Consider the following 10,636-nt stretch of genomic DNA (forward strand, 5'->3'; position numbering starts at 1 on the left):
TCGGACGCGCGGAAACGCGGCTTTGCCCTGGGCGCAGTGGGGCCGGGACTCCCCACGCCGCCACCGCCGCCGCCGCCGCCGGCTCCCGCGTCCCAGGGCCAAGTACCTGGGGTTCCCGAGGCGCAGCCTTTCCGGGAGCCCGGCCTGCGTCCCCGCATCTTGCTGTGCGCACCGCCTGCACGCCCCACGCCGTCGGCGCCCCCTGCGCCCCCAGAGTCTTCTGTGCGCCCGGCGCCCCCCACGCGCCCGGGGGAAAGTTCTTACTCGTCAATTTCACACGTAATTTACAATAACCACCAGGATTCCTCCGCGTCGCCTAGGAAACGGCCGGGCGAAGCGACCACTGCCGCCTCGGAGATCAAAGCCCTACAGCAGACCCGGAGGCTCCTAGCGAACGCCAGGGAACGGACGCGGGTGCACACGATCAGCGCAGCCTTCGAGGCGCTCAGGAAGCAGGTACCGGCTCTCAGCTGCACACCCACACTGCGCCCGGGGGATGGTTGCCGGAGTGGGTGGGTGAGTGGCGGCGAGATTTTAGGGATGATGAGTGTGTGTGTGAGGCGCATATTGTTCCCGCCCTGTCAGCCCCAGGGCTCAGACAAATTTGAGCCCTTCTAGGGCAGTAACCTTTGTCACAGCGTTGTTACGGGATCTTAGCTTGCAAAGTGAAGGCAAAGGTTCGAGAGCTCTGGCCCAGGCACGCCCCGGTTCTTCCCCCAACCCCCAGGGTGACCCTGTCTGCGCATCTGACTTCAGCCCTCATAGTTCACTTTTATGGCAGCGAGTTATTTGTCTCCCCGGGTCCCTTGGGCACAGTGGGGAGTGGAGAGAGGGAATGTGGGAATCTGTCTCCAGCTAGGAAGAGTGGGGAAGACCCTTCCTCTTCGGGCATTTAGCTGGTCTGGGTCTTCGGAGGCCCAGATGCTGTGGAGGAGTAGACCTAGTTTTGCTAGCGACTCTTCAGCCCCTGCCTCCCAAAAGGGATACCCCTGCACTCGGGCCGCTTTGGGGTTCTGCGCCCCTTTCCCTGGTATCCTTAACCATCTGGGTACAAGCCTGCGTCCCTGCCCCAGGGGGCAGCCTCAGGAATGGGCTGGTGAGAGCCCTCCCAGGGGATACCCTCCGCTGCTCCCCTTTACCCCATGGTGAAGCAGGTAGGTCTACTGAGGGTCCTGGATGGTTGAGGGACCTTCAGAGCCTAGTTCTGAGGTGGGTCAAGGGCTTCTCAGTTTGGGGCTGGCGGGCACTGCCCTAACCAGCGTCCTCTGGGGAGATGAGTGAAGAAGAACATTTGTCAGAGAATTACCCTTAGTGGGGAGGGGCAGTTTTGCAATGGCACTTTTAAACAAGGGCTGGGACTGCCCTGGGGTTCTGGACTTATGGTTTTCTTAGAGAGAAGGGAGATCTAAGAAGAGGCTAGTAAGTGCCCCCAGTCCCCGGCCCCACAAGGCATGGGGAACGATTGGGGGTGGATGTGACTGGTTTAGATGTTTTTGCTTACTCTATAGCTGATTTCTTGTGTGCCTCCAAGAAAGTAACTCAACCTCTCTGGGCTTTAGCCAATGACAAAGCATCTTAGAAAACATGATCTTCTTTTGGGATCCCACTCTCTTCCTCCTCTTGTGGGCAGAGTAGACTGGTACATGTGTCCATTCATTGGAAGGGAATTGAGCTCCAGAGAGAAGGGAGGCTCTACAACTTGAGCCGAAGCGTCTTGCTTGGGTTTGGGTAAGATGCATGGTCAGTGAGGTGGCCAGCCACACCGGTTGGGACCCTGGGCAGTGGGCGCAGTGGAACATTCAGGCTTATTCTTGGATAGCACCTCTGTGTCTGAATGCCTGGGGAGGGTGGCAGCATGTAGAGCATCCTACAACCCACCCCAAGGACAGAAGAATGACAGAAGGCAGAAAGAAGCCTGTCTGCTTGCCTACCTTGCAGCTAGGGAGACTCTCCCAAATGGGGGAGGCTACGTGCCCAGAGCATCACAGCCGGTGAGTAGCAGGGCAGGGCTGTCAGTTCCTTTGACTGCCAGTTCAAGGCCCCTTTTGCTCCTCTGGCTGCCCCTTTCATTTCTGCGAAAGTATTCTTGGTCTCTGTGTACTCAGCTACATTGCGTTCAGTGGTTTTTAACTTCTTTCAGTAATATTCCATCTTGTTTGATCTGAACACCCTGTCAGGCTGAATTAGCCCATTCAACGGAATGGAAAACTGAGGCCTGGAGAAGGAAGGAAGGAGACTTGTCCAAGATCACCTAGTGGGTTGAGGAAGATGACAGCAGTTTCTGGAATGCCTGCCTGACCAGATGCTTTCCACAGTGCCATCTTAGTACCAGTGTCTTGTTTATTCACAATCAGAAGCTGGTTGACACATGGTTGAGTCTGAGATGAGATTATTTGAATACTGGTCGCTTTTTGCTTCTACCCTTCCTGCAGAGAAGTTCAACATAAAAAGGACAGATTCAGGGACATACCTGTGTCTATATAATGATCATTACATGTGTCCAAGAGCACACACAAATACATGGTCACAGAGGTGCCTGCTCCTGTTTGACCCCTCCTTGCTCAAACCCTTCTGTCCCTTCCCTAGAATGCTGCTAGGCCATAGAGGGCATCTGCCTATTGTCTGGGAGGGAAGGAAATACGGCAAGGGCACTTGTGGTCTCAGAGCCAGGGGCTGAGGCCACACCCACCACGGCACTCATCTGATGGAGAAAGTCCTGTGTCCTGAAGGAGTTCTTTCCTCCTCTGGGCCTCAGTCCCCCACATGTAAAAGGTGCGTGCAGCCACATCCCAGTCCAGACACTCCAGTCCAGACAGGCTGTAGCTCTGGATCTAGGCTCGGGTTTAACTGTTTGAAAGGGGCCCTTGGCAAAGGAGGGAAAGGGAGGAGGATGGTTTTGCCAGAAATGAGGGCTTGGCCATCACAGCACCGAGATCAGTTCTGGGACTGTGGCTCTGATCTGCGGTTTTGTTTCCCTGAGCAGCTTCCTGGTCTGGCTAACTGAGCGCTGGGTAAGGGGTCCAGAGGCTCCCTCTGGGTTTGAATCATGCCTCTGCTGCAGGCTTTCTGTGTGATCATGGAAAGTCACTTTCCCTCTCTGGGCTTCAGTCGCTAAAGCTGGAAAATGGTGATAAGGCTTTCCCCACCTTCCCACCCCCATAGCTTCTTCACAAAGAGCAAATGAAGAAAGGAATGGGCTGTAGGAGGAATGAACAATCCTTGAGCATTTATAGTGTCTTCAGTGCCAGGCAAAGCCTTGAGACGTATGGAATATATATATCTATAATTATTTTACTTAACAAATTTTAACATTTATTCATTTTTGAAAGAGACAGAGACAGAGCATGAGTGGGGGAGGGCAGAGAGAGAGGGAGACACAGAATCTGAAACAGGCTTCAGGCTCTGGGCTGTCAGCGCAGAGCCCAATGCGGGGCTTTAACTCATGAACCTAGAGATCATGACCTGAGCTGGAGATGGACACTTAACCCACTGAGCCACCCAGACTCCCCAATAATCATTTTAATAACAATGATAGAAGCTACCATTTTTCATGTTTGCTTTGGGTTGAGCACTGGGCTAAGCATATTATGTGTATTAGTTCATTTAATGGAATAGGTAGTATTATTATCCTCCCCCCATTTCACAGATAGTGAGACTGAGGTTCAGAGAGCTTATGTGAGTTGGCCGAGGTCGCAGCCTTCTGCCACCACATGGGGCCTTGCGGGTTTGTAACGCACGTCTCCTTGGCGTACAGTCATTAAATTTGCGTGTGCTGGTGCCTCCTTGGCATGGTGCAGGCACAGCCTGCATAGCTGTGTGCCAATGTCACTGCAGGGCTGGGATTCAGATCCGAGTCAGTGAGTCACTCCAGTGCCCAGGCTTCTAAGAGCTCTGCTTCTCAGGCTCTTGAAAGCCCTGGAGCTGTCCACCCTCAGCATCAGGAAGCCTTCTGTTTGGTCCAGCCCACTCTGCTCTTAACCAGAAAGGGAAGTGGGGGCAGCTGCTTGGCCAAGGAAGTGCAGGTGGGAAGAGGCCCTCTGGTCTTGGTGGGTGTGTGTGTGTGTGTGTGCGGGGCAGATGGTCAGGCCACAGCACATGCCACCAGCCCAGCTGCATAGGGCCCTCCCTGCCGCCTCCTGTGAAGGCCATGTGTGCACAGCTGGGCCTGGCCCGTGTGCAGGGCTGCTCGGGGCCAGGTGGGAGGGGGTCAGAAGGAAAGCCTGGCCTTGCTGGGTGAGTGAGGGGAGAGGCCAGAGTTCTGGCCTCCGCCTCCCGGCAGAACGTTGGGACAGCTGGTGTGCGTGTAGATTTCCTCTCTCCCGTCAAAACTTGAAGCCCCTCAGCCTTGACGGAGGAATGGCAGCCTTACAGGGCAGAGGCGTGGGTTGGCAGTGGGGAGCCCTCAGAGCCTGCCGAGGTACCTCTTCATGAACGGGGTGCCAAGCAAGTTGGGCCTGGGGCCCCTTCCCTGCTGTCTCCCAGGGGAGCCTCTCCGAGTGAACTCACGGTGGACGGTGAGGGGGCATTGGCTGGTGTCCCCAACCCTTAGTCCCCACCCCATAGGATGCCAGGGGCTGTGACCCCACAGCAGCCAGTGCACACCTTCTCAGGGAATGGGGGGGCAAGCTAGCTTTGGGGACTCCATCCACATGGTTAAGGGGTGACAGAGGGCTTTACTCTGCCTCCTCATGACCATGGTCACCAGGTGGCTGTCTATTAACCTCATTGCACTGGGCAAACCTGAGCCTGTTGCACATCACTACTGCCATCTTCCCATTTTATAGATGAGAGCACTACAGAGAGGTTAAGTGAGTGACCAGGACTTGTACCCAGGTCTGTCTAGCCCTGGGGCCGTGGCTCTTAACTACTAAGGCCCAGGTTCTCAGGGTCCAGCCTCACGGCTGGGTGGAAAGGGGATTTTAGAGAACCTATTGCCCTAGAACTTGACAAGGACCTCGCACAGCCCTGCACCACGTGGATTCACCCCAGGCAGCCAGCACTCACTGAGCGATTAGAGAATAGTTTCAGATGCAGTCGAGCTCAGAGACACGGTGATATTGGAGCTCTGTTGATGCAGGAGTCCCAATGGGCTACCCGGAGGGCATCCTGGGCTGGGTCTGGAGAGGGGGAGGGCTTTGAGGACTTTCCTGCAGGGACTGGTAGGTCCTTGGCTTTGTTTCTCTGTAGCAGCTTCCTATATTTGCCTACTGGGCTCCCACTCTGAGGCAGTGGTATTTTGATGATCATGTTGTTGGTGAGGAAACTGAGGTCCTTTAAGGTTACGGAACTACCTAAGGTCACATTGGACGGCCAGGAGTACAGCCGGGTCCTCAGGCTCCCAGGCCAGTGCCCTTTCCACCTTCTCCTGCTTCCTAGAGCCAAGAGAGTCTGGCTTCGGGTGGGTGGGATGGAATGCTTCAGGGGAGGGGCATAGCGGACCTTGTGAAAATCCCCACCCCTGGTCCTCTGAAGCTTGAGAATCCTGATGGAGTGAGCACGAGGCAGGTGCTTTACTTTCCTGGAAGTTGGGCATCTGTCAAGAGTTGAAGCCAAGTGACCCCGCTGTCTCCTGTGTCCTGTGTCCTCTGACCAGGGTTGCAGACAGCTGCTGAGGGGTTCCCCTGCAGATGGTGGGGTTGCTGGTAATGCAAAAGGCTAAGGTCCCTTGGGATTATCAGTCCAGAACTCTCCATCCCCAGCTCAGAAGGGTGGACTGCCTGTCCCCTAACCTTTGGCTGTAAAGGCTCATCCAAATCCTCAACCAATTGCTTCTGGCTCATTGGAAGGAGCCCAGTAGCTGAGGCATCAGATGCTTCTCTGTAAAGTGGAAGCGATCATTTCTACCTCACTTTTTAAAGATAAATATAGGCATTGTATTAAGACCATAGATAAATAAAGTTTAAAGATAAATATAGGCACTGTCTCAAAAATACCCTTAGTAGATCACAGTAAACAGCAAGAGGTGGCCAGTCCCCACAATCATGTGGAGTCCCCAGGCATCGTTATCCATGCTCTCCAGGTGAGGGAACTGAGGCTCAGAGAGGTGAAGCCACGGATAAGTGTCTGCGACTCAGACTGGCTCTTTCCACCCTACCTCCGCCTCCCAGAACTAGGACCTGCTGCTAGACTCTTTGCAGGGGCCAGGCCAGGCCAGGGTGCTTCTGAAAAGGCTTCTGGGGCCAAGGAGCTGCATCCTGGGGCTTAAAAATTCCAGGAGGGTCTGAAATTAGCCAAGTGAGCTGAGGAACACCTCCCTCCAGGGGAGGGGAAGAGGAAGAGTGAGCTACCCCAAAAGTGCCCTTGGTGTCCAATACAGGGCCACCTGTGGCAGAGGGAGCCTGGGGAGCTCAGGGGCCTTTATTTTGGGGAAGGTTTTAAAGGGGACAAACAACCTGCAAACTGTTCCCATAGCGCCAGATATACAACTAGATAGATGGTTTCCTTGTCAGATCTGGGTTTTGATAGAAACAATGGGACAGAGTGACACAACTGGCCCCGAGCCTGGCACGGTAGCCCCTAGGTTGGTCTCGGCCTCATCGGTTGCTCTGGAACCCTGCAGTGTCCCTGGAGCCCTATGTGCAGCTCCTTCCTGCGATCCCTGCTCCCCGCTGGCAGGAAAGCCCGTCTGTTCAGGGCCCAAGAGCTCACTGAGCTGGGTAACTCCCAGCACGGCTCCTGGGTGAAAACAACAGCAGGGACCTGTGTCCCTGGAGTTGCGCCCAGTGCCCAAAGGCCTCTGCCAGATAGGCACTCCCTCCTGGGGTGCAGAGGACCCAGAGCTGCTGGGCTGGCTTTTGAGATTTCCCCCCTCCCACCTGATCCCGGGAATGTTTCTGTCCCACAGACCTTGTTTATTTGTTCAGGCTGATAGAGCAGGATTCTCTGGCCTCTGGTTGGGAACAGGCAAAGTGCATTATTCTGCTGGCCTTTCTTGGATGGGTTTGGAGCCACAGCCAGGGCCGGGTGTGGGAGGTGGGAAGGGCGAGTGCACAGGAGGCTGGCATTCTGTCTGTCACCAAGCTGCTGCTCCTACAGTTTGCCAGCCTGGTGAGGGACAACTCCTTGGCGGCTGGAAGATTTCAGAAGGAGACAGCAAACCTTGCCTCTGGGGTGGGTGCCGTTTCAGGACCCCGGGTGGTGGGGGACCCGGGTGGTGGGGGATGAGCCAGCTGCTCCGGAGCCCCTCTTTGGAGAGGTTCTGAAGTCATAACTCACTGACTTGTATCAGGCCTTACTCTGTGGGGTGCACCCATCATCTCACTTAGACCTACCCTGCCGGGAGGGCAGTCCTGGGGGCATCTGAAGAGGAAACCCAGGCTTGGAAAGGTGATGTCACTCACCGAGGCTCTTACAGCTGCGGAGAGCTAGCGTCAGGAGTTGAACCCAGATGACCAAAAGGGACGTGTGCTTCAGCTCTACGCTGAATAGCTAAATCTCCATCCTCAGAGAGAGGGAAGGGCTTTGAACCCACTTCTGAACCTTCTGGAGACACCTGATGAACATGGAGGTAGATCATTCATGTATTCATTCATTCCCTCATTCAGCAAATGCTTTTGAGAGCCTGTTTATGGCTGAGGCCTGTGATAGGTCCTGCAGACATGGGCCTTCCTCCAATGGCTCACTGGGAGACTGGCCATTAAATGAGTTACGATAGTCGTGAGTTAGAGCATGTTAAGGGGAGGTGCTCCCTTGTGCACTCCTCTCCTTGTGCCCTGGCTTAGGGTTGGGTAGGAAAGGTCAGAGAGAGCTCCTGGACAGGGTGAGGTTTCAAGTAAGATCAAAATAGATGATGCACTTAGAGTCCCCATCTGAGGCGACTATCTTCTTCATGTTTTCTCAGTCGCTGCACCACTGACAGTTTGGGCCAGACAACTCTTATTTGGTGGGGGCCTTAGAGGACTCTGGGCATTGCAGGCTGTTTAGCAGCAACCTTGGCCTCTACCCAGGAGGAGTCAGTGGCACCTCCCCTCCACTGCTCCCCAAGATGGACAGGTAGGTATGTCTTGCAGACATTGCCCATAGTCCCCTGAGGGACACAGTCATCCCCCAGTTGAGAACCACTGGCCCGGAACAGTGCCTGGCATACGGGGAGTACTTACCAAACACTCGTCGGATGGACATGCTGGGGTGATCCCTTCCGTGAGATGGGGGTTAATCAGTACCAGAAGTGGTAGTAGGGGTGGCTGCTGGGTAGAGATCCTGGAGAGCCAGAGAGCAGCGGAGACTAGTGCCCTGGATGCTGGGTCAGTATGTTTCAGCCGTGTAGGTGAACAGTGCGTCAGAGGGGCAGTGGGCTGTATCAGCACCGGTCAGGTGGACCTTGTGGTCATTTGCACGTCACAGTGCAGAGCTCAGCTGTAGTCTTCGTCACCCTTTGCTCACACAGGACAGCGTTAGAAAGGTAGAGGTTCTATCTCATCACACCGTACAAACCTGTGTGCCATTAGCGAGCATGTACTTGGCAATGGGTCACTGACAAGCATGTCTGGTTGGGGCTGTAAGTATTTATTGTGCACCTGTTGTATGCCCAGCAACACCTCTGGTCCAGAGGGCATAAGGAGAGAGAGAAGAGAAAAAGAAAGCCAACCATATATGTGCCCTCCCAGCTAAGCACTGACTCTTGCCTTCGTGTACGTTCTCAGAGCCCTGGGTACCTAATCCCATTATGACGTGGTAACGCGACTCTTGAGCCTGAGTTCTCTGAAGCCAGGAATTGAGTTATTGTTCGTAGTTGGGCCCCCAAGTGTCCAGCCAAACAAGTGTCACTGCGTGAGTGAAGGAATGGAATGTCGGAGTGGATAACTGTATCCGGTCTCTCAGAGACACTCCTTCGGGAAGCTGGGGGACAGAGCTCCATCACAGCAGGAACTCATATGCTTCCTTCCTATTGCCTGGTGGGCATGAGCTGAGCCTCAGTTTCTTCCCCTACAAAATGGGAACGTGGATGCCTCCCGGTGTTTGTGAGTGGATGAGTTGGGATGTGCATGTGGGGAATAGCAGGTGCTTCGAAAATAAAATCCGTGTCAAGGGATTAGACAGGCCACCTCTGCTGCCCGGCAGTCCCCTCTCAGGTGGTGGGACATCACTGTGAGAGGCCCTACATTGGTCTGGCCGGGGTGCCCTGCTGGGCCTTCTCAGCACAGAGACCCCCGGCAGCCCTTCCTGATGCCATCTCAACCCCCAGGTGCCGTGTTACTCGTATGGGCAGAAGCTGTCCAAGCTGGCCATCCTGAGGATCGCCTGTAACTACATCCTGTCCCTGGCGCGGCTGGCCGACCTCGACTACAGTGCCGACCACAGCAACCTCAGCTTCTCCGAGTGTGTGCAGCGCTGCACTCGCACCCTGCAGGCCGAGGGGCGTGCCAAGAAGCGCAAGGTAGGTGCCGGCCACCTGGGCAACGGCCTCCGGAGGGGAATGGGAGAGGTGGGAAGAGAAATCGGGCCGCCCCACTCTCACCCAGGCTTCTAAGTGGCCCAGCGAAATCAGCCTCTTAGAGGTTTGCTGGGGGTGGCTCCAGCTTCGGAGCTCCTCATGCCCCTGGGATCATGGGGGTGACGGTACTTCCGGTAATAGGGCTGGTGGGTACCTTGGACAGTCACCCTGGGCCTCCGGGCCTGGGTTTGCTCACTTACTGTGGAAGATAGTGTATCTGAAGCGCTTTCTGGCTCTATGTGCTCTGGTGCTGGTGTGCCCACACGGCCCCTGATACATTTGTATCAGGGTGAGATCCTCTGAGCAGGGTGACAGCCCGGGAGAGCCCTTTGGCATGTTTTGGGAGTGTGATTTGGCCTGTGGATTACCTGAGGCTGTGTGTTAAGGCGAGTGATATTTGTGATTCATTCATTCATTCTGAAGAGCTTTGCCGAGCCCCGGCCGTATACCAAGCGTGCTGGGCAGGGGCTATAACAATGACAGACATACGGTCCCAGGCCCCGTGAAGCTCACAGCATGGTCAGAGTAACCCTCCTGCCAGTAGATATGAATGGTATGGGATGGCAAGGTGCTCTTGGAGGTCTCTGCTAAGGGTAGTGGAAGGCCAGGCAGAGGAGGGACAGGTTACCTCTCCTGCCCAAGGGAGTTTGAAAGGGCATCTTAGTGTAAGTGGTATTTGATCTGGGATCAGAAAGACAACCAAGAGGTCACCAGGAAGATGAAACATGGAACAGCATCCAAGACAGAGGGAACAGCCTCTACAAAACTTGATGTATTTAAAGACATGTGTGCAAGAGAAAAGGTGGTGGGCACAGCTGTGGTCTCTGAATAGCCTGTGCTTCCAGCCTTTCCAACTGGGGGGCAGGGCCAGGCAGTCCTGAGCAAGGCTTGTGACAAACCTCTGGATGTCTGTTCTTATGAGGCTAGGGGAAGAGACACAGAGGGTGGGGCCCAGGCTGTGTCCACAAGGAGGGTGGAGGCTGTGAGAGATGTCCGGCTGCCCTGGGTGCCATCCAGGGGTGGGGAGGGTGGGGAAGCCCGGTGACTGGCATCCTCCATCCTTCCTTCTGCCTCCTCCGTCCTTCCTGACCTGCTTCTCCCTCTCATGCCTGACGTTCCTACTTCAGCCCTCCTTTCCAGCAGGCTCCTCTCTGGGTTCTCCAGGTTTCCCAGAGGCCTCTGGGCCCAGAGCCAGGGACCCCC

At 55.2% G+C, this 10,636-nt stretch overlaps 1 protein-coding gene across 1 annotated transcript in view; it reads left to right on the forward strand.

Annotated features, from left to right (window-relative positions):
• Positions 1-10,636, forward strand: part of ATOH8 (atonal bHLH transcription factor 8) — a 31,816-nt gene that overhangs the window by 467 nt on the left and 20,713 nt on the right. The window contains exons 2-3 of the mRNA XM_077766695.1: positions 1-456; positions 9,185-9,376. Coding sequence (XP_077622821.1) covers positions 1-456; positions 9,185-9,376 — 648 coding nt within the window. The remainder of the gene's footprint in view (positions 457-9,184; positions 9,377-10,636) is intronic.

Source organism: Crocuta crocuta, unplaced genomic scaffold (genome assembly GCF_008692635.1).
Source record: "Crocuta crocuta isolate KB4526 unplaced genomic scaffold, BGI_CrCroc_1.0 scaffold275, whole genome shotgun sequence".
NCBI lineage: Eukaryota > Metazoa > Chordata > Mammalia > Carnivora > Hyaenidae > Crocuta > Crocuta crocuta.